The sequence below is a fragment of the Mustela lutreola genome, chromosome 5, assembly GCF_030435805.1.
Source record: "Mustela lutreola isolate mMusLut2 chromosome 5, mMusLut2.pri, whole genome shotgun sequence".
Classification (NCBI taxonomy): domain Eukaryota; kingdom Metazoa; phylum Chordata; class Mammalia; order Carnivora; family Mustelidae; genus Mustela; species Mustela lutreola.
Window position 1 is genome coordinate 166,719,907 of NC_081294.1, and position 27,671 is coordinate 166,747,577.

At 49.1% G+C, this 27,671-nt stretch overlaps 1 protein-coding gene across 1 annotated transcript in view; it reads right to left on the reverse strand.

Moving 5' to 3' along the window:
- OBSCN (obscurin, cytoskeletal calmodulin and titin-interacting RhoGEF) overlaps positions 1–27,671 on the reverse strand; it is a 138,618-nt gene that overhangs the window by 70,996 nt on the left and 39,951 nt on the right. Inside the window, 19 exon segments of the mRNA XM_059176109.1 lie at positions 268–534; positions 641–907; positions 1,062–1,328; positions 1,435–1,704; positions 1,805–2,071; positions 2,801–2,905; positions 2,995–3,156; positions 3,320–3,473; positions 3,590–3,702; positions 3,883–4,149; positions 4,364–4,630; positions 5,810–6,079; positions 6,211–6,477; positions 6,600–6,884; positions 7,517–7,792; positions 9,313–9,588; positions 14,497–14,772; positions 20,556–20,831; positions 23,422–23,697. Coding sequence (XP_059032092.1) covers positions 268–534; positions 641–907; positions 1,062–1,328; positions 1,435–1,704; positions 1,805–2,071; positions 2,801–2,905; positions 2,995–3,156; positions 3,320–3,473; positions 3,590–3,702; positions 3,883–4,149; positions 4,364–4,630; positions 5,810–6,079; positions 6,211–6,477; positions 6,600–6,884; positions 7,517–7,792; positions 9,313–9,588; positions 14,497–14,772; positions 20,556–20,831; positions 23,422–23,697 — 4,608 coding nt within the window.

Here is a 27,671-nt window from a genome sequence, read left to right on the forward strand (position 1 = left end):
TAGACCTGTCTCCTGACCTGACCAGGCCCCTGGAACGGACCCCGCCCCTGGACCTGACCCGCCCCCTGGACGCGGTTCCATCCCCTGGGCTTGGACCTGCCTCCTGGACCCGACTCCAACCCGTTGGGCCTGAACCTGCCTCCTGGACCCGACCCGCCCCCCGGACGCGGCTCCACCCCCTGGGCTTGGACCTGCCTCCTGAACCCGCCCCACCCCCTGGCCACAGCTGCACCCCCTGGACGCGCTGTCCCGGCGCCAGCCACGCACCGTGCACACTGACTCTGGCGCGGGTCTCCTCGGAGCCCACGCTGCAAGTGTAGAGGCCGGTGTCGTCCCGACTCAGGTCATGCACCACAAGCCCACGCGTGCCCGCCGTGTGCAAGAAGTCGTACTTGTCGCTGGGGCCCAGTTCCACGCTGTCTTTCCGCCACACCACGCGGGCCTGGGGGTCCGAGACCTCGCACTGCAGGGCCAGTGTGCCCCGCTCCTCCGCAGACACATCATCGAGAGCCTTCAGGAACACCACTGGCTTTGCTGGTGGGGGGGCGGATGTGGACAGGTGAGTGAGCGCCAGCTAGGGGCCTGCAGAGCCCAGCGCCCCTTCCTGGGAGGACCCTAAGGGCCCGCAGGGACGCCTCACCTTTGACCTCCAGGCGGGCAGTGGCCGACACCTTGGGGGAGGAGGCGCGCACGGTGCCCGCATCCGCCCGCCTAACCCGCTTCAGCACCAGCGTGTGGCGCTGGCCCTCGTGGGTGATCTCATGGAAGCTGTCGTTGTACAGAGGCGTGCCGTTGAGTGACCACTCCAGCTCCTCGTCCTCATGGGACAGCTCACAGAAGAAAGAGGCTCGGCTCTCCTCCGTGACTTCTATGTCCTGCAATGGCTGTGTCACGGTCACCTCGCGCGCTGCAGGGGCAGGGCAGGCCGCTCAGCACCTGTTCCTGGCGTCCCCTGCCCTCAGAGACCCTCCCAGGGCCCCGTGAGCCCTCGCGTGCTTCCAGGGGCACGGTGGGCCGCTCAGCCTCCGAGATCCTTCCAGGGCCTCAGGCGCCCTCGGTACCTTCCACGGTGACCTCCGTGCTGCTCTGGGCGCTGCCTGCTTGGCACCGGTAGATGCCGGCGTCCGCGGGTGTGAGGCGGAGGATTCGCAGCTCCGCCATGTGGCCCTCCAGGCTCATCTTGAACTTCTCAGAGGGTGCCAGGGGAGTGTCTTCCTTGTACCACTGCACAGCCTTGGGGGGCGGCTTGAAGTCGCAGGACAGGACCACCGACTGCTGCTCGCGCCCCGCCTTGGGCTCCAGCGGCCGCGTGAGCACCATCGGGATGTCTGCAGCAGAAGGGAAGAGGGCGGTGCTGTGGCCTCCGGGGGACCACGGGTTCTACCCCAGCCCTGATCCAGGTCCGTGTGCAGCCCACCCACGCCGTGCGCTCACCTGAGACCACCAGGCGTGCGGTGGAGCGCGACTTGCCGATGGTGAAGTGCACAGGCCCGGTCATGGTGGAGCAGGTGCGCCGCAGAGTCAGGCGATGCACGGTGCCCTCCTGCTCCATGCTCACGTTCGACCCCGCCTGCAGCATCGTCTTTCCCAGGAACCACTTGGGCGGCCGCACCGACGGAATGGAGGTCTCGCACTCGAACCAGGCGGGGGCAGGCTCCATCACGGTCACGTCCTGTAGACCGCGCACGATGGTGATGGATTGCTCTGTGGGTGAGAGATTGATTGGTCACTGGCGCGGTCCGGCAAGGAGGACCGCCCACTGCCCTGGGACTCGGGAGAGGCGCCCCCACGGTGCTGCCGGCACCTTCCACGAAGAACTGGGCGCTGGTCTTCACATCTCCAGCGTTGCAGGTGTACATGTCCTCATCCTCGGGCTGCACATCCTTGATGATTAGCTTCCGGTAGAGGCCGTCGCTGACCATCTCGTACTTGGGCCCGGGCTGTAGTTCCACGCTGCCCTTGAACCACTGTACCTGCGCACTGGCCCGAGACAGCTGGCACTCCAGCACGCCGCGGTGCTTCTCCATGGCTATCTTGTCCCGCAACGGCCGCAGGATGGCCACTGGCAGTTCTGTGGGTGTGGCCGGTGTGGTTGGGGGTGCTCAGAGCTCCAAAACCCCACACCCAAACTGGTGTGGGTGCTCTTCAGCCTCCAACCAGCAGACTCCCACCACGCTCCAGCAGAACAGCCCACGCTGGCCCGGTTCACTGTCCAGTGATGGCTATGCCGAGTGTCTCCATCGGGCTTCTCTGGGACCCCACACACACAGCTGACCGGGAGGAAGCTGAGCACACCCACTTCCGTGCCCCTAGCCCTTTACAAGCTCCTTCCGTGCACCCCTGCTCTCCACACATCCCTGCTTTGCCACATTTCCTCACACCTCCCCCCCCGCACACCCCTGCATCAAGCAAATCCATGCCTCCTATGCCTTCCTGCCCCTCCCTTGCCATTGACTCTCTCTTCTCGGTGCCCTCACTGTCACCAAGGCCACCAGCTAAGGGCTGATGCTCCACACCTGCTGGGGTCCACCTGCCCCCCCACCTGCCAGGGGTGCCATCTGCCCTCACCACCTCTCCAGCACTTGCTCCAGTCCCAATTTTAACAAGGAGACCCTGAGCCCTCATACAAAAGGCTGAATCTCCAAGACCTCTCCTTCTGGGTCACTGCTGTCCTCCCAAGAAAGGCCTGGGTGCCCCACGCCTGTTCTGTGGCAACGGACCTGTCAGCCCCTGGAAGGCCCAAAAGGTGTGTGTGCACCCACACACTGCCCAGCACAGACCCTCCCCTGGACTCCCTCACCTTTCACTCGGAGCTGTGCTCGTGATTCTGCATTTTCTGCGACAAATTTGATCTCCCCGGCATCTTCTGCCAGGACCTTCCGGAAGATGAGAGTGTATTTCCTTCCTGGAAACACAGGCCACTCAGTGCTGGGGGAAGGAGGGCCTGTGGACTGGAGGAGGACATGCCCTCCCGAAGCCTGCCCACCACCGCACCTTCCTGACGGGTGCGCACGTTGTCACTGGGCCGAAGCTTAGTGCCCTCCCAGAACCACTGGGCCGGCACCTCGTCGAGCGAGACCTCACAGGAGAACGTGGCACCCTCCTTCTCCATCACCTCCACGTCCTCCAGGGGCCTCACGATCTGGACCTTGCGACCTGGGGTAATGAGCAGGGCCTTGTCACCCCTGGACACGCGAAGCTGCCCCTTCCCCCCTCCCACCTGGACTGCTGGAGGGGACAGGGCAGGGTGAGCCAGGGGGCTGAGCCCCCCACTGGGGAATGTGGGGGTGCCAGGAGGTTCTGACCCTCATTGGCCCACCTTGCACCTTCAGGGAGGCTGAGCTCTGAGCGTCGTGGGCGTCACACACGTACACGCCCTGGTCCCCGAGCTCACACCGGTAAATGATGAGACTCCGACAGGCACCCTGGGCCACCATGCCCACTGTCTTGCCCACCCGCAGCTCCACACCGTCCTGAGGAGGGATGAGGTTGGGTCAGGTGCTGGGACTCCCCAGCAGAGCCATCCCGTGCCTGACAGGCCACCAAGAGAGGCAGAGGGAGCCAGAGTACTCGGGTGAGAGGCAGGCACCTTCAGCCAGCGCACATCCACATTGGGGCGTGACAGCTCACACTCCAGGGTCACCTTGTCCTTCTCTGTGGCCACCATGTCCTTCAGGGGGCGGCTGAACCTCACAGGCAGCTCTAGGGTGGCAGGAGGGGAAGGGTGAGAGGCAGAGCCAAGAGGGGCCTGAGCAGGGCGGTGTCAGACAGCTGTTCTAGGAATGAAACACAGAGCCCAGAGCCCAGGATTCTGCCACCCCAGCCCACCCGCCTCCCCAGGCTACCTGGGGGACAGAGCAGGGTGCACCCAGGCCCACGCACCGGTTACCATGAGCCGCGCGGACGTGTGCACCCCCTCAGCTTTGAAGGTGACGAGGCCGCCATCCTGTGGCCGCAGGTCCAACAGCGTGAGCGTGTGGATGGGGCCATGCACGGCCAGCTGGCACGTCGGCCCTGGCTGTAGCCGCAGGCCATCCCGCGTCCAGCTGCCCTCCACGTCAGCGTGGGATAGCTCCACCTCCATGCTGACTGTGCCCAGCTCGGACACCTCCACCGCCTGTAGGCCCCGCACGAGCTGGACCCGGCGCACTGAGCACACATGCAGGGGCAAGGGTAAGCCACTGCACAGACACCTTAGCCCGCGGGGCCAGCCCTCACTCACCTCCCCATGGGGCCTCAGAGCCAAAGGCCCACCCCTTCCTTCCCAGCACCCCCCAGGGCCTGTCCCTGCAGGGGGACATCCATCCCCTCCCCCTCCCACCTCTTTCCTGACTCCGGGGCCCCGCCTGCTACGGCTGCTCACTTTCCACGGTGAGCTTGGCCTGCGTCTTGTCGTCTGGAGTCTCGCACCCATAGAAGCCACGGTCAGCGAAACCCACACAGTGCAGAACCAAGCGGTGACTGGTGCTTTCCGCGTGGATCTCCACGTTCTTGCCTGGCGCCAGAGCGGCTGCATTCCGTGTCCACTTGACATCGGGCCACGGCCGCGTCAGCTCCACCTCCATGGTCACTGAGCTCCGCTCTTCCACCGTCTGGGGTTTCAGCTTCTTTCTGAATAGCACCGGAGCCTCTGAGGTCACAAACAAGGGAAGTCACCACAGTCACCCAGACCACTCTTGGAAGAGCCAGAGCTTGAGGGCCCTTCCACCCCCTACCCCACCCCTCAATGGCACACCTGCTCCCCACCATGACCTCACATTCCGCCTCCAGGCTGGGCCCAGCTGAGCATCTGCATGGGCACAGTTCATGGGAGGAAGCCGGACTCAGCTGTGCACCTGCACAAGCAGTTTTGTCGGAGGAAGCTGGGTACAGCTGTGCACCTGCACAGGCATAGTTACGTGGTAGGAAACCAGAACCAGCTGTGCAACTGCACACATATAGCTATGCGGGAGGAAGCCAGGCCCAGCTGTGCACCTGCACACATACAATTACATGTGGGGAAGCCAAGCCCAGCTGTGCACCTGCACAGGCACAGTTACATGGGAGGAAACCAGAATCAGCTGCGCACTTGCATGCGTAGTTATGTGGAAGGAAGCCAGGCTCAGCTGTGCACCTGCATGGGCACAGTTTCATGGGAAGAAGCTGAGGCTCTGGGAGGCTGCTCCTTCCCCAACACGTGTCTCCTCTCCTGCTCCCTGGCCAACAACCAGGCCAGACACAGTGCCCAGAACTCCTAAGTGTGACCCATGACCACCAGCAGCAGGTCACAGGGAGCTGGTGCAACAGACTGAGCCCCTGGACCTGTAGCACCAGCCACTCTGCTCTAGGGAGACCCTGGACACTCCATGTTAAGGAATGAAAAGCATGATGCAAGTGGGCCTCCCAGTCCCAGGCTCTGCCGTGATCTCCCCAGAAGGTCTATGTGTGCACATTACTCTCACTCAGAACCTGCAACAGCTCCCCAGGAGAGGTCCTGGCTCCAGCCAGTGAAGTTCATCCCCACCTCCTGCCTCTGCTTGCACTGGCTGCCAACTCCATTTCCATCCATGGGGCTCAGCTGAGGATGCCTCCTTCAGGAAGCCTCCTTGGACAGCCTCAACCTCTGCCCACTCCCCAACCAGACGCGCCTTTTGGCAGTTTACTGTGTCCCCTTCCAAGTAGGTACCCGGCCCCTGGGCACCGCCCATCCCCCCTCTCCACCTTTGTGAAATATCCAGGTCACCCAGACCAGCTGGACCCAGGCTGGCAGCGGAAGGCTGCAAGGGAATGAGCCCATGGAGAGGCCCTCCCTGAGGCCCCATCCACTCACCTCGCACCCGGAGAGCAGCTGAGGACTGGATACCCTCAGCCTCTGCAGTGATCTGACCAGCGTCCTCCAGGGTCAGGCCAGAGATGGTCAGGCTGTGGCTGGAACTACTTTGGGAGATGAGAAACTTCTGGCTGGGCTTCAGCAAGGCGCCGTCCCGGAACCACGTGACTGCCGAGTCGCCCGGGGACACCACGCACTGGAAGGTGGCCTCTCCACCTTCCTCGGCCACCACCGCCCTCAACTCTGATGTGAACTTGACCGTGCGGGGGGCTGCGGACAGAGGTTTTCCTTGAGAGGCCTCACCCTGCAGTTGTGGATAAGGGTATCTCCACCAGGCAGCCGCCCAGGCATGCCCTGCCCGACTGCCCGCCCACCCACATATGTGGCCCTCCACTGAGTACCATTGACGGTGAGCTGCGCGCTGGTGCGGTCGTTACGAGTCTCACACGTGTACTCCCCCGCATCCTCCAGCCGCAGGCCTGACACCGTGAGGCAGCGCCGGGGCCCTGTGGCTTCAATCTGGAAGCGCTTCCCAGCCCGGAGCTGTATGCTCCCGCAGCGCCACACGACCTCGGCCTGGGGCGGGCTCAGCTCGCACACCAGCGTCACCGTGCCCCCCAGCTCCCCGCTCACAGGCTCCAGGGGCTGGCAGAACTTGGTGGCCACCTCTGCAGGACAGGAAGGGGCATCAGCTGCGGGACTTTGGCTGGCACTCACTGGGGACAGCCCACTCCAGCCCCGCCCCCTGCACACATGGGGTTCCCAGAACACTGCCCCCAGCCCTGCTGACCTTCCACCTGCACAGGGAAGTGCTGCCCTGCCGTGCCCACACGGCAGCTGTAGACTGCACTGTCCAGGGTCTGGGCCCCGTGGATGGTCAGGGTGTGGGTGTCCCCCAGGCTGACTGTTTCGTGCCGCTTGCTTCGGCGAATCTCCACACCATCCTTGAGCCACGTCACCGCGGCCACAGAGGATGTGGCCAGCTTGGCTGTCAGGACAATGTCCTCATGCTCCCTGACCACCAGAGGCTCCCTGTGGCCAGGTCTCTCCAGGGCGGGGGACTCGGGCTCCAGCTCTGGGGGGAGGTCAGTGAGCATAAGAGCAGGGCTCTTGTGTTCCTGGCTTGGGCCCCATCGTCCCCAGCAGCAGTCCTGGGTCCATATTACAGAAGGGCATCGGGAAGCAGGCCCAGGAGGGGAGGCAGGAAAGGACAGTCTGGCCAGGCCCAGGTCAGGATGGGCATCCAAGCAAGGGCAAGCCCACACGGCTGACCACATCACAGCCGGACACTTAGGATCCCAAGACAAGAGCCCCTCCAGTGAGGCTCCACAGCTGCCCAGCTCCACATGTGTGCTCATGTTTCCCTAGAACGTGACAGCCCTAGACAGAGAATGGTGCCTGCCACAGGCCACAGGCCTTAGGGGTCTACAGGACACCAAGAAAGGCTCATGGCTGGTTATCTGCTGGTTACAGTGGGATTCTGGCAGAAGGGGAGATGCTTGGGGAAGTGGATGCCCAGAACAGCCAAAAAGAGGGACTGCAGTTCTCCAGTCCGAGCACCTGGGCAGTAGACAGAATCCTGGGCTGGGCCCATCACAGAGAACCCAACACAGGTGCAACACACAACTGTCCCCCTATCCGGTCCAAGAGGGGCTCCTTTCCTGACTTGTCAGGACGTTATTACCTTTACGGAACCCTGGCACACACCTGTGACGTCCAGGCGGAAGGACACCTTCTGGCCTCCCGCATCGCAGCTGTACTCCCCGGCATCCGCCTTCCCTGCCTGCTGCACCACCAGCCACCTGCTGCAGCCCTTGGCCTCCATGTGCACGTTGGAGCTCGCACTCAGCTTCTTCCCGTCCTTGTACCACGTCACCTCTGTCTGGGCCTGGGCCACCTCACAGCTCAGGGTGGCACTGGACCCCGCCTTGGCCTGCACTTCACTGCATGCTGGCTGCTCCTTGGCAAACACCACAGAGGGTTCTGGGGACAGAGAGAGATGCACATGATGGAAGATACCATGTGCTTTAGGAAGGCAGCACTGGGGGAAGAAGGACTACACCGGGAGGGAGGGGAACTAGAAATGTTTCCAGGCTCTGCATCAGCTGTATGGTCTGGAAAAGCCCCATAGCCTTCTTGACACTAAGTAAAAAAATCGAATTACCCCATCCACCAGCAGTGTGGATAGGAGAACATACATCCTATCACTGTTCCACGTGGACTATCCCAGCTGGGGACCATATATTCTACCACTGTTTCATGTGGGATGTCCCACTTGGGGAACATATTCTATCACTGCTCAATGTGGTCTGTTTCAGGTGGGACCACATATTCTATCTCTGCTCAACATGGGCTGTCAGACTTGGGGACCACATATTCTAGCACTGATCCACGTGGGCCCTCCCAGGTGGGGAAAGCACATTCTATCACTGTTCCATGGGGGCGGTCCCATGTGGGAGTGGTCCCAGGTGGGGACCATACATTCAATCACTACTCCATGTGGGCTGTCCTAGGTGGGACCACACATTCTGTCACTGCTCAATGTAGGTGGTGCCAGCTGGAACCATATATTCTATCACTGCTCCACATGGGCTGTTCCAGGTGGGACCACACATTCTATCTCTGCTCAACATGGACTGTCCCACTTGGGGACCACATATTCTATCTCTGTCCATATGGACTATGCCAGGTGGAGACCACACATTCTATCACTGCTCCACGTGGCTGTCCTAGGTGGGGATCACACATTCCATCACTGTTCTATGTGGCTGTCCCAGGTGGGGACCACACATTCTATCACTACTCCACATGGGTTGTCCCAAATGGGGACCATACATGCTCTCACTGCTCCTCGAGGACTGTCCTAGGTGTAACAACACATCCTGTCACTGCTCTACTTGGCTGTCCCAGGTGGGATCATGCATTCTATCACTGCTCCATGTGGGCTGTCCCAGTTGGGGACCACACATTCTCTCACTGGTTCACATGGCTGTCCCAGGTGGGGACTACACATTCTATCGCTGCTTTACATGGGCTGTCCCAGGTAGGGACCGTACATTACCCACTGCCTCACGTGGGCTCTCCCAGCTGGGGACCATATATTCTATCACTGCTCCAAGCGGGCTGTCCCAGATGGGGACCACACAATCTCTCACTGCTCCACGTGGCTATCCCAGGTGAGGACATTATATTCAATCTCTGCACCACGTGGACTGTCCCAGGTAGGAACCACACATTCTATCACTGCTCCACTTGGGCTGTCCCGGGAGTAAACCACACATTCTCTCACTGCTCCATGTGGACCGTCCCAGGTGGGACCGTACATTCTCCCACTGTTCCACGTGGCTGTCCCAGGTGGGGACAGTACATCCTATCACTGCTCCACGTGACTGTCCCAGGTGGGGTCCACACATTCTATCACTGCCCCATGTGGACTGCCCCAGGTAGGGACCATACATTCTATCACCCTTGATCAAGGCTAGAGTTTTAACCCAAACGCTGACCTGTGACATCCAGGCGGAAGGACACCTTCTGGCCCCCGGCCTCGCAGCTGTACTCCCCGGCGTCCGCCTTCCCTGCCTGCTGCACCACCAGCCGCCTGCTGCAGCCCTTGGCCTCCACGTGCACGTTGGAGCTCGCACTCAGCTTCTTCCCGTCCTTGTACCACGTCACCTCCGTCTGGGCCTGGGCCACCTCACAGCTCAGGGTGGCGCTGGACCCCGCCTTGCAGAGCACCTCACTGCATGCTGGCTGCTCCTTGGCAAACACCACAGAGGGTTCTGGGGACAGAGAGAGATGCACATGATTGAAGATACCATGTGCCTTAGGAAGGCAGCACTAGGGGAAGAAGGACTACACCGGGAGGCAGAGGAACTGGAAACGTCTCTAGGCTCTGCATCCGCTGTGAGGTCCAGAAAAGCCCCATAGCCTTCTTGACACTAAGCAACACAATCTACCTACCCAATCCCATCAGCCCTGTGGGTGGGAGAACACACATTATATCACTGCTCCACGTGGGCTGTCCCGGGTGGGGACCATACATTCTATCACTGTTTCACGTGGGCTATCCCAGGTGGGTCCACACATTCTATCATTGATCCATGTAGGCTCTCCCAGGTGGGGACCTTGCATCCTAACACTGCTCCACAAGGGCTGTCCCAGGTGGGGACCACAAACTCTATCAGTGCTCTATGTGGGTAGTCCCAAATAGGGACCGCACATTCTCGACTGCTACATGTGGGCTGTCCCAGGTGGGGACCACACATTCTATCATTGCTCCAAGTGGGCTGTCCCATATGGTGACCATACATTCTATCACCGCTCCACAAGGACTGTCCCAAGTAGGGACCATACATTCTATCACTACTCAATGTGGGCTGTCCCATTGATGACCACATATTCTATCACTCCTCCACGGGCACTATCCCAGGTAGGACCACACATTCTAACACTGCTCCACATGGGCTGTCCCAGGTGGGACCACACATTCTATCACTGCTGCACGTGGGCTCTCTCAGGTGGGGACCACGCATCCTATCACTGCTTCATGGGGCTGTCCCAGCTGGTGACCATGCATTCTATCACTGCTCCACATGGGCTTTCCCAGTTGTGGACCAGTCATTCTATCACTGCTCCAGATGGGCTGTTCCACATGAGGACCACTCATTCTATCACTGTTCCACATGGGCTGTCCCAGATGAGGACCTCTCATTCTATCTCTGCTCCATGTGAGCTGTACCAGGTGAGGATAATTCTACCACTTCTCCACTGGTCCCTTGTGGAGACCAGACACTATGTCACTGCCCCATGTTGGTCTTGCAGGTATGAATGTTGAAAGAGACTCCTGTTCACAGGAACCTGTGGACTCCTGCTATCTGCACACCTCAACCTTCCCAGAGGATGCAAAGTCTTCCCACAAAGTTTTCAGGGAGCCCCTTCCCTTTAGTGCACAGAGTTACTCAGGCTTCAGAGTTTCAAGTTCTGTCCTGACAACTGCTGGCAGTCTTGGTGATATGTAGTTGTGCCTGTTGTGGATTTTGGGGGGTTTTTTGGTTTTTTTGTTTTTGTTTTGTTTTGGTTTGGTTTTTTTTTTGTTTTGTTTTGTTTTTTTTTTTTTTGTTGCATATTCTCATGACTCACACAGTGGAGCAACTTCTCTAGTCTTTCCTGTCATTACTGCTTGCTCTTAGGTAATGTCAGTGTCATGTATTTGTCCAATGGCCAATAGCCCTGCCTGTCTTTCTCACATTTATTTTTAGGAGCTCTATTTGAATGACAGGTGTCTCTCTTCCACATGTGTGTGGCTTGTCTTTTTACTCTTTTCTGGTGTCTTCTAATGAATCAAAGATTTTCATTTCTTTGTGGGCAATCCTGTCATTCCTGTCCCAAGGTGGCTAGTGCATTTCTGTTGTGTCAGAATTCCCTTATTAGACTGTAATCTAATCCTCATCTCAGAGGATTCCTCCTCATCTCAGAGGGTCATTGTGCCACCTGTCGCCCTGGGGTCTCCAACTCATTTAGGATTGGATTTGTGTGCACTGTGAATTACCTGACAACTTTTTTCCCATATGGTTTAATGGCAAAAAATTATTTTTCTTATTGCAAAGACCAGACATGCTGTCAAAAAAGAAAAAGTGCAGATGAGGCAGGAGTTCGTATATGGATGGGTCTGTTTCTTTCTTTCTTTCTTTAAGATTTTATTTATTTATTTGAGAGAAGACAGTGAGAGAGAGCATGAGAGGCGAGAAGGTCAGAGGGAGAAGCAGACTCCCCATGGAGCTGGGAGCCCGATGTGGGACTCGATCCCGGGACTCCGGGACCGTGACCTGAGCCGAAGGCAGTTGCTTAACCAACTGAGCCACTCAGGCGCCCGGATGGGTCTGTTTCTGAGCTCTTTATTCTGTTCTTTTTATCTGATAACTGTCCAATCTTTGCGATCTGGCTGTCTACGTCACTGTAGCTTTATAGTAATGCTATGGCAGGTATTTGTAGTGCAAATACTCACACTGAAACTACTTATCAATTTTCGCCACCCTCCACCATCCTCCCAAAGAAAATCTGCTTGGATTTGAATTATCAATGAACATCTCAGATTGTTCCATGGATTCCTATCCATTTACTTAGACCTTCTTTATTTTCTCTCAAAAATGTTCAATAATTTTCCCTCACAAAGTTACTAAGCACGTTTTATTAGATTTGGAATTAGAAACATGGTACTTCTGATGCCATTATAAATCTTTTAAATTTTCACTTTCACATGGTTTCTTGTCGGTATATACATACAGAAGCATTTACTATGTGTTCACATTTGTACATGGTTATCTTTCTGATTACACACAAAGTCTAACAATTTTCCTTTGGAATTTCGGACTTGGTGATTATATCACCTACGAATTTTACCCTGTTTCCCAAGTTTTAAGCATTTTATTTCCTCCTTCAGTGCTGTGAGTGTTAACAGTGTACCTTCTTCTCTTAATCCCTATCTCATAGGTAAACCCCTCAGGGTTTTGCATTAAGTATGATGTTTCTGTTGTTTCCTGTAGTACTGTTTATCAAAGTATGGAAGAATTGGCTTACTGCTAGTTGGTTAAGAATTTTATAGCATGAATGGAGGCTAAAATTTATCAAACATTTGCTTGGGGTTTATGTTATACTTTATCAAACTTTCTTCTGCATTTATTGAGATAAGCTATTGTTTTTCTCCTTTGAGCAGTTAGTGCCACATTATACAGTTGATTCTTAATCAATTTCTCCTTTAAGCAGTTAGTGTCACATTATACAGTTGATTCTTAATCGATGTTTGAACATTACAGGTCCATTTAAATGCAGATTTTTTTCAGTAAATACACTACAGAACTGCAAATGTATTTTCTCTTTCTTGTAATGTTCTTAATACCATTTTCTTCTCTCTAGCTTACTTTACTGTAAGAATACAATGTATAGTACATATAGCACACAAAATATGTGTTAATCAACTAAGTTATTGGAGTCTCAGTCAATAGCCTATTAACTGTCAAGTTTTGGGGGACTCAAAAGTTATATATGGACTTGTGGCTACATGGGAAATTTGCACCCCTACCCCTTCATCATGCAAGGATCAACTACAGTGATTTTCTAATGTTTTGACTATCAAACCAACATTGCATTCCTAGACTAAGACTTCAAAATAGTGTATTTTCATTGACATCCTGCTCAGATGACTTCGCCAATAGTTTGTTGAAGACATGGCCTAGCTATCCACAGGAGATTGGCATAAAATTTTAATCCTTCCTACTCTCCTTGTCAGATTTTGGTACTGTATTATATTAGCTCTGTGAATCAAACTGGAGGATATATATCTTTAGTTTATTATCTAGGAAAATCTCCATGAACATGGAATAATTACTTTCCAGAATATTTGGTGTAATTTATCAACAAAACCACTAGGTTTAGATCATTCTCTGTGAAAATTTTGATTACTATTTACATGCACTTAAAGTGATGGGACTACTTAAGTTATCTATTTCTTCTTGTGTCACTTTTTCATATGCTTTTCTAAGAATTTGGCCAATTTATCAAAACTCTGTGAACTGATTTCATAAAATAACATGCCATACTCTCACAAAAAATCATTTTAGAGATATGTAAGTTTTGTGGTATCTGTACACACCCCAAAATATTATATACTGATATACTATCATAACTATTGTATGTTGGCACCTGGGGGTCAATGTGGTGTTACTGCCCAGCATTCTCTGAGCTTAAGAGAAATTTACCAAAATGAATACATTTAGCCCTCGGACTTCCCCATAAAGCATCCCAGAGGCACAAATACACATGACCACAAGGAAATGCCACTATATACTCCTACACCACCCAATGACTGCCACCACAAGGACTCATCTATAGCAAAGCATGATGATATAGCCTAGAATGCTTACTTCCTCCCTTTCTAAACCTGTAGATTAAAGTCCAAGAGGAATTCTGATACGGAATGGTCTTACTGAGGACACAAGGAAATAAGATTTTCTTTAGAAAGAGAATTCCAGAACTTGCATGTGACTATCTCAGGCACATACATACCAACGCTCTGGTTCTGTTTACTTTGCACAGCCTTTGAAGGAAAACATGGGTCTAGATTTGCTACCTATATGGGTGCATATCCATGTGCAAAACAGTGAACAGTGTCCTAAAACAACTAAAACATTATATTCTAAAGTTCAGTTGAGACATTTCTAAGGATGATTATATGGTCAAAACTTCCCCATCCTGATTTAAAGAAATCAAAATGTCTCTCACTAGCAAGAATCCCATGCAATCCTGAACAGGGCATCGGGGGCAACCAGAAGAAGCACAGTCACATAACCAAGGTGTGAGATGCTGAGCTACTTCAGCACCCAAGCATGAAGCACAGCCTTCGTCCTGGGCACCAGGGGACGCTGGGAGTGTTCTCTGCGGGTGCTGAGATGCATGACTAAGCATTAGGACACAAAAGCACTGCTCAGGGCACAGATGGCCCCTCTCCCTCCATATGCACCCTTCTCATTAAACCTCCACCAGTCATAGCCATGCCTATGAAAATAGAAGACAACAGGATGGCTAAGGTGAAACATGAAGACTAAGGGAAAGAGCACCAGAGCTTGTGGGGTCTGTAATGCAATGCTTTTATTACCTCCAAACAAGACAAGGTGGTACCAGAAGGAACTGACCTGTGACATCCAGGTGGAAAGACACCTTCTGGCCCCCTGCCTCGCAGCTGTACTCCCCGGTGTCCGCCTTCCCCGCCTGCTTCACCACCAGCCGCCTGCTGCAGCCCTTGGCCTCCACGTGCACGTTGGAGCTCGCACTCAGCTTCTTCCCGTCCTTGTACCACGTCACCTCTGTCTGAGCCTGGGCCACCTCACAGCTCAGGGTGGCACTGGACCCTGCCTTGGCCTGCACTTCACTGCGTGCTGGCTGCTCCTTGGCAAACACCACAGAGGGTTCTGGGGACAGAGAGAGATGCACATGATTGGAGAGACCATGTCCATTAGGAAGGCAGCATTGAGACAATAATGACTAAAGAGGGAGGCAGGGAACCTGGAAACGTCTCCAGGCTCCGCATCCACTGTGTGATCTGGAAAACTCCATAGTCTTCTTGACACTGTGTAACACAATCTATGTACCCATTTTCTCCCTGCTCTGTGTAGGAGACCATACAATGTTCCAGATGGAGACCATATATTCTACCATTGCTCCACCTGGTTGCTGTCCCAAGTGGGTACCCACATTCTATCACTGCTCCATCTAGGCTGTTTAGGTGGGAATTCTGAGCACATGGGAACTGTGGGTCATGATGGCTACATGCCCAATGCCTCTAGGTGCCAAGAGGATTCCCGCACGTGATTTGCAAGGAGCATCATCTAGAATACAGGACAATTCCTGCTGTTCCACATTCTTGCCTTCTCTGTGTTGTCAACTTTTTGCAACCTCCAGGACTGACACTGTACATTCTATAGCTGTCTCTTGCATGTCTTGATGACTCAGGAGTGGATTACCTATCCTGAAGTCTTTGGTCATTAATGTTTGCTTTTCCATGGTGTCACTTCTCAAATGTTCTGCCCCATTTTCAACAGCATTGTCTTCATTCAGATTTATTTAAGAGCTCTTTAAATAATTATATGTTAGAGTTTTTATGTGTTCTCCCCATCTTTGTGTCTTGCCTTTCTGTTCCTTTATGATGTTTCTGGTTTAAAAAAAAAAAAAAAAGAAGCTAAGAGTTCTATTACAGGCAAATATATTAATTTGACCTTTTTGTATTGTGCATTTTGTTCGGTTTAAGGAAGTTTTCAAAACCTTGAGGTCATGAATGACCTACATTGTCTCAATAGAACTTGTTTTACATTGAGGTCTCTAACCCACCTGGAGTTGACTGTTTGGCAAGGCAAGAAATAGACATCCAACTTAATTTCAGTTTTCCACATGGTTAAATATCTTATCACTATTTGTGAAAAGACTGTCCCTTTACCACCTTCACACTTAGCACCAGGGTAAAAACAAAAACGAAAAAGAGAAGGCATGAGGTTCTATACAGAGCTATTTCTTGGTTCACTGTTCTGTTCCTCTGGGCTGTTTCTCAAACCCTGCTCAGAGAACCACTTGTCTGACTTGCTGTAGCTTTACAAAAAGCCTTGATAGCAGTCACAGCAAATGTCCCCACAATCTCTATTCAGGAGTGACTTGGTACACTTTGGCTTTTGCAATCAACTTGTCAATAGTCTTGCACACAAAGAGCTATTATTTGGGTTATGATGAGGATTGAACACATTTAGGTCTTCCATCACTTTCTACCCATGATTTAGATTTTTTTCTCTGTTTCTTAATGATGTTTGAATTATTTTTCCCAAAAACCTTTTAAATATCCTTTATTAGACAGGAATTGGTAATAGGGTCCTTCCAATGCTACTGTAACACCTTAAAAATTCCCTTAAAAGTCATCTCCCAAGAACACTCATGAAAGAAATTGAAGAAGACACAAAAAGATGGAAGACCATTCCATGCTCTTGGATCGGAAGAATAAACATTGTGAAAATGTCTATACTGCCTAGAGCAATCTATAATTTCAATGCCATTCTGGTCAAAATTCCACCGGCATTTTTCAAAGAGCTGGAGCAAACAATCCTAAAATTTGTATGGAATCAGAAGAGACTCTGAATTGCTAAGGAAATGTTGAAAAACAAAAATAAAACTGGGGGCATTGGTTACCTGATGTCAAGCTTTACTACAAAGCTGTGATCACCAAGACAGCATGGTACTGGCATAAAAACAGACACTAGACCAGTGGAACAGAATAGAGAGCCCAGATATGGACCCTCAACTCTATGGTCAAATAATCTTCGACAAAACAGGAAAAAATATACAGTGGAAAAAAGACAGTCTCTAACATAAATGGTGCTGGGGAAATTGGACAGCTACATATAGAAGAATGAAACTCGACCACTCTCTTAAACTGCAAACAAAGATAAACTCGAAATGGATAAAAGACCTCAACGTGAGACAGGAATCCATCAGAATCCTAGAGGAGAACATAGGCAGTAATCTCTTTGATATTAGCCACAGCAACTTCTTTCAAGATATTGCTCCAAATGCAAAGGAAACAAAAACAAAAATAAACTTTTGGGACATCATCAAAATCAAAAGCTTCTGCACAGCAAAGGAAACAGTCAAAAAAACAAAGAGGCAACCCACGGAATGGGAGAAGATATTTGAAAATGACAGTACAGACTAAAGGTTGATATCCAGGATCTATAAAGAACTTCTAAAACTCAACGCGCACAAAACAGATAATCATATCAAAAAATGGACAGAAGATATGAACAGACACTTTTCCCATGAAGACATACAAATGGCTATCAGACACATGAAAAAATATTCATCATCCCTAGCCATCAGGGAGATTCAAATCAAAACCACATTGAGATATCACCTTACACCAGTTAGAATGGCCAAAATTAGCAAGACAGGAAACAACTTGTGTTGGAGAGGTTGTGGAGAAAGGGGAATCCTCTTCCACTGTTGGTGGGAATGCAAGTTGGTGCAGCCACTTTGGAGAACAGTGTGGAGATTCCTCAAGAAATTAAAAATAGAGCTTCCCTATGACCCTACAATTGCACTACTGGGTATTTACCCCAAAGATACAGATGTCGTGAACAGAAGGGCCATCTGTACCCCAATGTTTAGAGCAGCAATGGCCATGGTCACCAAACTGTGGAAGGAACCAAGATGCCCTTCAACAGACGAATGGATAAGGAAGATGTGGTCCATATACACTATGGAGTATTATGCCTCCATCAGAAAGGATGAATACCCAAGTTTTGTATCAACACAGATGGGACTCGAAGAGATTATGCTGAGCACAATAAGTCAAGCAGAGACAGTCAATTATCATATGGTTTCACTTATTTGTGGAGCATAACAAATAACACGGAGGACATGGGGAGATGGAGAGGAGCAGGGAGTTGGGGTAAATTGGAAGGGGAGGAGGTGAATCACAAGAGACTATGGATTCTGAAAAACCATCTGAGGGGTTTGAAGTGGCGGGAGGGTGGGAGGTTGGGGTACCAGGTGGTGGGTATTATAGAGGGCACGGATTGCATGGAGCACTGGGTGTGGTGAAAAAAATAATGAATACTGTTTTTCTGAAAATAAATAAATTGAAAAAAATTTTTTAAAAAAGATACAGATGTAGTGAAAAGAAGGGCCATCTGTACCCCAATGTTTATAGCAGCCATGGCCACAGTCACCAAACTATGGAAAGAACCAAGATGCTCTTCAACAGACGAATGGATAAGGAAGATGTGGTCCATATACACGATGGAGTATTATGCCTCCATCAGAAAGGATGAATACCCAACTTTTGTAGCAACATGGACAGGACTGGAAGAGATTGTGCTGAGTGCAATAAGTCAAGCAGAGACAGTCAATTATCATATGGTTTCACTTATTTGTGGAGCATAACAAATAGCATGGAGGACATGGGGAGATGGAGAGGAGCAGGGAGTTGGGGTAAATTGGAAGGGGAGGAGGTGAATCACAAGAGACTATGGATTCTGAAAAACCATCTGAGGGGTTTGAAGTGGCGGGAGGGTGGGAGGTTGGGGTACCAGGTGGTGGGTATTATAGAGGGCACGGATTGCATGGAGCACTGGGTGTGGTGAAAAAAATAATGAATACTGTTTTTCTGAAAATAAATAAATTGAAAAAAATTTTTTAAAAAAGATACAGATGTAGTGAAAAGAAGGGCCATCTGTACCCCAATGTTTATAGCAGCCATGGCCACAGTCACCAAACTATGGAAAGAACCAAGATGCTCTTCAACAGACGAATGGATAAGGAAGATGTGGTCCATATACACGATGGAGTATTATGCCTCCATCAGAAAGGATGAATACCCAACTTTTGTAGCAACATGGACAGGACTGGAAGAGATTGTGCTGAGTGCAATAAGTCAAGCAGAGACAGTCAATTATCATATGGTTTCACTTATTTGTGGAGCATAACAAATAGCATGGAGGACATGGGGAGATGGAGAGGAGCAGGGAGTTGGGGGAAATTGGAAGGGGAGGTGAACCATGAGAGAATATGGACTCTGGAAAAACAACCTGAGGGTTTTGAAGGGGCAGGAGGTAGGAGGTTGGGGGTACCAGGTGGTGGGTATTAGGGAGAGCACAGATTGCATGGAGCACTGGGTGTGGTGCAAAAGCAATGAATTGTTACAGTGAAAAGAAATTTTTAAAAACGTCATCCTCCATATATTTGGTGTCTAGATATAAAAATGTTTCCTGTATATGGATTTTTGTGTGTTGCAGTCTTTCCCCACTCCATTTTCCATCAAACAATTAACTGTTTGGATTTTCTATATTGATAACTATTTCATTTCTTAGCTCTGTTTTTGTTATTTTTCCAGCTTTTATACCTGCATTTTATTTTCTTCCTTGGTGTGCTGTAAATGTTACATAAAAGTGGTGACACCTGGCTTCCCTGTCTTGGTCCCATCTCAGAGGCAAAACTTTCAAGATTTCACATGAAGTGTCAGCTAGTTTTTTCAAAACCACCAATTAGTACACTTAAGGACAAGACCTCCTATTTGTACTTTGTGAACAATTTTGTGTCAGCAATTGATGCTAAGTATTATAAAATATTTTTCCTGGATTCATGATGCTATATCTTATCTAGTGCTTTTTTTTTTTTTAATTCTCCAATTACTGGGGAAACAACATGGATTTTTTTCTTTCATTTTGTTCACATCAAGCTCTGTATTCATTTTCTAGAGTTTCTTATGTGAAAGGAGCCTTACATTCCAGGAATCAGACTATGGTGGACTATATGAATTCTTCATATTTACCTTGTCATATTTTGGGATTGATATATTACCTACAAAATATGAGTTGAAGACTATCTTTTTTCTATGTTCTATAAGAATTCTATGAACGTGGAATACTATCTTTCCAGAATATTTGGTAAAATTTAACAGTAGAGCTACTGGGCTTGAATAGCATTCTCTGAGAAGATTATTTGTTGTCATTCCACTTATTCTGAGTTTTAGGACTGCACAGCTTGTCTTGTTTTTCTTGTAGAAGTTTCAATACAGTTCCCTAGAACTGATTGATTTGTAATTTTCTGCTCTCTGGAGGGTAAGCTACTCAGATGCTGCTATAATATACGGACCTAGATGTGGCTACATATGGGTACAGAGAGAACTTCTAGAACCCTGTGAAAATGCAGAAGTGTCCCAAAACACCTAAAACTGTGAAAACTCAGAGCACAGTCCTGAGAAAACTCCAAGTGTGATCGTGTGGCCCAGATTTCCTGTCTTCCTGGTTCAGTGAAGTCAAACATCTCTTGCTAGCAGGAACTCTCAAGTATGTTTGAGGAAGACACAGACGACCTTCCCCAACCACTCCAGGGGAGGGACGTCTGGTCTACCTCAGCCCAAGCATCAGGGATATCCTTACCCCCAGACACCAAGGTTCACCAGTGGGTTCTGAGCAGGAGCTGGGAAAATGTGACCAGCTCTGCTACATGGACACACAATTTGTGGTATAACACAACCACTTTCCTCCTCTAATCATGTTTCTTTGGTCCCACATGGGCATTAAAACCATATGTGAATGGATAGAAGACATGAAGAGAGTAGTCTAATGGAAAGAACAAAAGGGTGTGTTTAGGCTATCGGCCAGTCCCAATTCATCTCCCAGTGAGGCTCATTTCATACCCTCAAAGAACTGACCTGTGACGTCCAGGCGGAAGGACACCTTCTGGCCCCCGGCCTCGCAGCTGTACTCCCCGGTGTCCGCCTTCCCCGCCTGCTTCACCACCAGCCGCCTGCTGCAGCCCTTGGCCTCCACGTGCACGTTGGAGCTCGCACTCAGCTTCTTCCCGTCCTTGTACCACGTCACCTCTGTCTGGGCCTGGGCCACCTCACAGCTCAGGGTGGCACTGGCCCCTGCCTTGGCCTGTACCTCACTGTTCATTGGCTGATCCTTGACAAACACAGCAGCCGGCTCTGAGGACAGGGAAGGATGCATGAAGTCAAACATACCATGTAGGTCAAAAATACAGCCCTGGGGGGCGCCTGGGTGGCTCAGTGGGTTAAGCCGCTGCCTTCGGCTCAGGTCATGATCTCAGGGTCCTGGGATCGAGTCCCATATCGGGCTCTGCTCAGCAGGGAGCCTGCTTCCCTCTCTCTCTCTCTCTCTCTGCCTGCCTCTCCATCTGCTTGTGATATCTGTCAAATAAATAAATAAAATCTTTAAAAAAAAAAATTCCAAGGACACATCTGTGGTTTAAAAAAAAAAAAAATACAGCCCTGGGATCAACAGATGAATTGATAAAGACATGGTGTATATACACAGAAAGGAATATTACTCAGCCATCCAAAAAAAAATGAAATCTTGCTTTTGCAACAAGGTGGATGGAACTACAGGGTATTAATAAGTGAAATAAGTCAATCAGAGAAATACAATTATCCTATGATTTCACTCATATGTGTAATTTTTTTTTCATATGTGGAATTTAAGAAACGAAACAGAGGATCATAGGGGAAGGGAGGGAAAAATAAAACAAGACAGTATCAGAGAGGGAGACAGGCCCTAAGATATTCTTTTTTTTTTTTAAAGATTTTATTTATTTATCAGAGAGAGAGAAGGGGAGAGAGCGAGCACAGGCAGACAGAATGGCAGGCAGAGGCAGAGGGAGAAGCAGGCTCCCCGCTGAGCAAGGAGCCCGATGTGGGACTCGATCCCAGGACGCTGGGATCATGACCTGAGCCGAAGGCAGCTGCTTAACCAACTGAGCCACCCAGGCGTCCCAAGATATTCTTAACTCTAGGAAGAGAACTGTCAGTTGCTGGAGGGGAGGTGAGTGGTGGACTGGGGTAACAGGGTGATGGGCATTAAGGAGGCAGGTGATGTAATGAGCACTGGGAGTTATATACAACTGACAAATCACTGAATTCTACCTCTGCAACAAACAATACACCACATGTTAATTAGTTGATTTTAAATTTAAATTTGGGAAAATAGGCCAAAACAGGGAGGAGGGGGACTAGAACTCTTTCCAGGCTTTGCACCAGCTGTGTGGTGTGGAGTTCTACCACTTTCTCAGCAACAGCTAACATAATTTATCTACACTCCACCCCTGCTCCCCGTGGGCTGTCCCAGGTGGGGACCCTACACCCAGTCCCCATGGACTGATCCAGGTAGGGAGTCTGAGAAACTTTCCCTGTGCATGGCTCTGTGGGGTCATGACACATGTGTTCCTCTACATTTCTTCAGATCTTTTCTGTATGGTTTGAAGGTAATTTTTCCACCTCTAGTCTACAAAGCTCCTGAGACTCCAAGCTGTTTCCTGTGTTAGTATTATCAGCTGATGGCCATCTGGCGGGAGTCACTGTCCTTCCTTTTGATTGTCTCTGTCTGCTGACTCAGGAGGCTGGGCACCTTCTCCAACATTACTGGGCTGGCCATAACGCTTTGCTCTTCTGTGGTGACACTGTTCGTGGGTTTGCTCATACACCAACAGTACTATCTTTATTCATTTTAAGACAATATTTACATATTTACATGTTAAGAAATGACAACTATGTGGCTTAAAGTTCTTTTCCCAACTCTGGGATTTGCCTTTTCACTCTCTCATGGCCTCTTCTGATGAACGAGATTTTGGGTTTTAATGTAGTCACATATGTCTATCTTGCCCTGTTGCTTGTAGGGCACTTGTACACTATTAAAGAGATCCTCCCTTATCCAGGTCTTTAAAAAACTGTGTTGTCACTGCAGGGTTTTAGGAATTTAGCTTTTATACTGAGGTCTCTAACCTACCAGGAGTTTTTTGGGTGTTGTGTGGATTCCCAGTAAAATTTAATTTTTTCCATATGGTTAAATGATCCAAGCACTATTTATGAAAACAACAATCCTTCTCTACTTCTTGCATAGACACTGCAGTAAAACAACAACAACAACAAAACAAGCAAACAAACCAAAAAACCCTGTGGTTTGGCAGGAGTCCACTTATGCAAGAATCTGTTTCTGTCTTATTTTGTCCCCTTGATCTGGTAACTGTCCCTGCCTTGAGGTGCACAGATAGCATATATCCATGTGTAAAACGGTGTCCTAAAACATCACAATCCAAAGTTCAGTTGAGATATTTGTAAGGGTGATTATATGGTCAAAACTTCCCCATCCTGATTTAAAGAAATCAAAATGTCTCTCACTAGCAAGAATCCCATGTGATCCTGAACAGGGCACCTGGGGCACCCAGAACCAAGGTGTGAGATGCTGAGCTACTTCAGCACCCAAGCATGAAGCACAACCTTTGTCCTGGGCACCAAGGGATGCTGGGAGAGTTCTCTGCAGGTGCTGAGATGCATGACTAAGCATTAGGACATGAAAGCACTGCTCAGGGCTCCCTCTCCCTCCATATGCACCCTTCTCATTAAACCTCCACCAGTCATAGCCATGCCTATGAAAATAGAAGACAACAGGATGGCCAAGGTGAAACATGAAGACTAAGGGAAAGAGCATCAGAGCCTGTGGGTTCTGCAATGCAATGCTTTCATTACCTCCAAACAAGACAAGATGGTACCAGAAAGAACTGACCTGTGACGTCCAGGCGGAAGGACACCTTCTGGCCCCCGGCCTCGCAGCTGTACTCCCCAGTGTCCGCCTTCTCCGCCTGCTTCACCACCAGCCGCCTGCTGCAGCCCTTGGCCTCCACGTGCACATTGGAGCTCGCACTCAGCTTCTTCCCGTCCTTGTACCACGTCACCTCTGTCTGGGCCTGGGCCACCTCACAGCTCAGGGTAGCACTGGCCCCTGCCTTGGCCTGCACCTCCTTGTGTACTGGCTGGCCCTTGGCAAACACCAGTGTAGGTTCTGGGGAACAGGGATGGACACACACCGTCAGAGTCACCTTGTAAGTCAGGAATGCAGCACTGGTGAAAGGAACCTGAATGGAGAGGCAGGGGGACAGAAATGTCCCCAGGTTCTGCACCAGCTGTGTGGCCCAGAGAAACTCCCTCAGCAGTGGGTACCCATAGTCTATTGGTACCACCTACCACAGTTCCGTGTTGTTCTGCGGATGTGGATGCTGTAAGCCCTCCCCACACATACTCCTTTAGGAGAGGATCTGTGGGGTCAGGAAACAGGCCCATCTTCCCAGGTGAGGCAGAGTCTTTCCTCAGCCATGTGCAAGAGCTTCTCCACTCCACCCTCATGCCTGTCCTGCACTATCAGCTGTTGGTAGCCTTGTGGGATGGAAGCTGTACCTGCCCGTGGCCATCTTTGCAAGCTTCTGACCACTGATAAAGTGAGGGGAATTTTCTGGTGTCTTTGGCCATTAGCATCGGAAGAGAATTCTACACTATATGTTAACTAACTGGAATGTAAACAAAATACTGAAAGAAAAAGATAAACTAAACTCCACTTCTTTCCTTTATTTTATACCTTTCTCTGATTTTCCTCCTTATCGTGCTGCCAGTCGTTGGACAGAAAGCCTCCCTACCTCATTTCCAATCACAAAGTCAGGTCTTCCACTTTTTTACATTAGTTTCAGTTTTACATCAGTTGCATGTAACATCCAGTGTTCTTTCTGTCACATGCCTTCTTCATGCCCATCCCCCAGCTACCCCATCCCCCCAACCACCCCCCTCCAGCAGCCCTCAGCTGCTGTTCCTTACAGTTAAGAGTCTCTTATGGTTTCTCTCCTTCTCTGTTTTCATTTTATTTTATTTTCCCTTCCCTTCCCCCATTGTCATCAGTTTTCTTTCTTAAATTCCACATGTGACGGGCGCCTGAGTGGCTCAGTGGGTTAAAGCCTCTGCCTTTGGCTCAAGTCATGATCCCAGGGTCCTGGGATCGAGTCCTGCATAGGGGGTCTCTGCTCAGTGGGGAGCCTGTTTCCTCCTCTCTCTCTCTGCCTGCCTCTCTGCCTATTTGTGATCTCTGTCTGTCAAATAAATAAATAAAATCTTTAAATAAAATAAAATCTTGAAAAAAAATTCTACATGTGAGTGAAATCATAAGATATTTGTTTTTCTCTGACTGACTTTTTCGCTTAGCATAATACCCTCTGGTTCCATCCACATCATGGCAAATGTTAAGATTTCACTCTCTCTGATGGCTGAGTTATATTCCATTGTATATACATACCACCACTTCTTTAGCCATGCCTCTGCCGATGGGTAGCTGAGCTCTTTCCATGTTTTGGCTACTTGTTTTTATTTATTTCTTTATTTATTTTGTTTTTTTCTGTTTTCCAAGATTTATTGTTTATGTACCACACCCCATGCTCCATGCAATACATGCCCTCCACAATACTCACCAGACTCACCCAACCCCTTCCCCCCTCCCTTCCAAAACCCTCAATTTGTTTCTCAGAGTCCACAGTCTCTCATGGTTCATCTCCCCCTCCAATTTCCCCCAACTCACTTTTCCTCTCCATCTCCCATGTCCTCTGTGTTATTCCTTATGCTCTGCAAATAAGTGAAACCATATGATAATTGACTCTCTCTGCTTGACTTACTGCACTCAGCATAATCTCTTCCAGTCCCATCCATGTTGATACAAAACTTGGGTATTCATCCTTTCTGATGGAGGTATAATACTCCATAGTGTATATGGACCACATCTTCCTTATCCATTCATCCGTTGAAGGGCATCTTGGTTCCTTTCACAGTTTGGCAACTGTGGCCATTGTTGCTATGAACACTGGGGTAGAGATGGCCCTTCTTTTCACTACATCTGTATCTTTGTGGTAAATACCCAGGAGTGCAATTGCAGGGTCATAGGGAAGTTCTATTTTTAATTTTTTGAGGAATCTCCACACTGTTTTCCAAAGTGGCTGCACCAACTTGCATTCCCACCAACAGTGTAACAGGGTTCCCCTTTCTCCACATCCTCTCCAACACATGTTGTTTCCTGTCTTGTTAATTTTAGCCATTCAAACTGGTGTAAGGTGGTATCTCAATGTGGTTTTGATTTGAATTTCCCTGATGGTTAGATACGATGAACATTTTTTCATGTGTCTGTTAGCCATTTGTATGTCTTCTTTGGAGAAGTGTCTTCTCCAAATCTCTTCTGCCCATTTCTTGATGTGATTAACTGTTTTTTGAGTGTTGAGTTTGAGGAGGTCTTTATAGATCTTGGATACCAACCCTTTGTCTGTAGTGTCACTGGCAATTATCTTCTGTGGGTTGCCTCTTTGTCTTGTTGACTGTTTCCTTTGCTGTGCAGAAGCTTTTGATCTTGATGAAGTTCCAAAAGTTCATTTTCATTCTTTCCATGTTTTGGCTAATTGTTAAGAGTGATGCTAACTAACCCCTTTTTTTATAGTTAGTTAATAATTTTGTATTACAGGATAATGTTAATTAAATTTCACCAAATAGTTTTATTCAGCATTTATTAAGATAACCAACTTTTTCTCTTTTAGGATGTTAATATCATGCATTCTTCTGCTTTTTTAAGTTTCTAATGTTAAAGCAACCAGACACTCTTGTACTACAACTTCCATCATACTATATTGTTCCCTTCATATGTTGTCCAACTTGGTTGGCTGATATCTTGTTTAAGAGTTTAGCCTTGATATTCATAAGGTATTGGCCTATAATTTTCCATATATTTCCTTCATAAGATTTCAACATTAATATTATGCTATCTACATCTACATAAAATGAGTTGGAGACTATACATCTTTTTTTTATTCTCTAGAAGAACCTTCATGAAAATGGAATAATGCCTTTTCAGGAATATTTGGTAAAACTAACCAGCAGATCCACTTGGCTCAGACTGTTCTCTATGAAAACATTTATTTTATTTTTTTGGAGAGGGAGAGAGAAGGGAGCACCAAATTTAGAAGAACAGGGAGAATCTTGAGCAAGCTCCACAGAGCCCAATACAGGGCTTGATCTCACAACCCTGACATCATGACCTGAGCCGAAATCAAGAGTCAGATTCTTCACCAACTGGCCTACAGGTGCCCTGAAAATATTTTTTTATTACTTGTTCCATTTCTTTAAAATTTATAGGACTATTTGAGTTTTCTATGCCTCCTTATGTCAGCATTGATATGTTAGCTTCCTATTAAATTTTAAAACTTCCAAATTCTTACCATGAAACAATCTTTCAAGTTCTCTTCATATAATGTTTCACAAAGATAACTAGCATGATTTTTGCTATCTATACACACCTGCAAACCACTAAGTACAGATAGGATACCACACTGTTCTGTGGTGGCACCTCCGGGTCAAATGTGGGACCCTTATTGAATGCTAAGACTCTCTTAATAAAAGAAAATGAATATATTTCTCAACCTTCTCTATCAGCCAGCCAAGGAGGCACAAATAGACACCAACCATTAGGTAATGCTACCAAATAAATACTGGTCCACCAGTCAGGCTGCCATAATAGTAATTCATCTTTAGCAATGTGTGCTGACATGGCTTAAGTTTTTGTTCCTCTCTATTTCAAAATTTATATATCAGACTCCAAAGGAATTCTGACAAAGAATTGTTTAACTGAATACAAAAGATATGCTTTAAAAGGAATATCCTGTACCTAGAGGTACGTGTCACAGGTGTGTATCTACCCATCTCTACTTTTGTATACTTTGTACGGACATCACAGTGTGGAATGGATCTAGATGTCTCAGAAAAAGCAGAAAGAGCTTCTCTATCCATGCGAAAGGAAGGAAGAGATTCACAGAACATCTAAAACGTGGATAATCCAAAGTCAGTCTGAGATATTTACAAGTACAGATGGGTAGTTGAAATTTCCCATTTATCCTTGATCAATGGGATCCAAACATCTGGCTGGTGATAACCTGCCTGTGGTTCTGAGGGAGCGAACCTGGT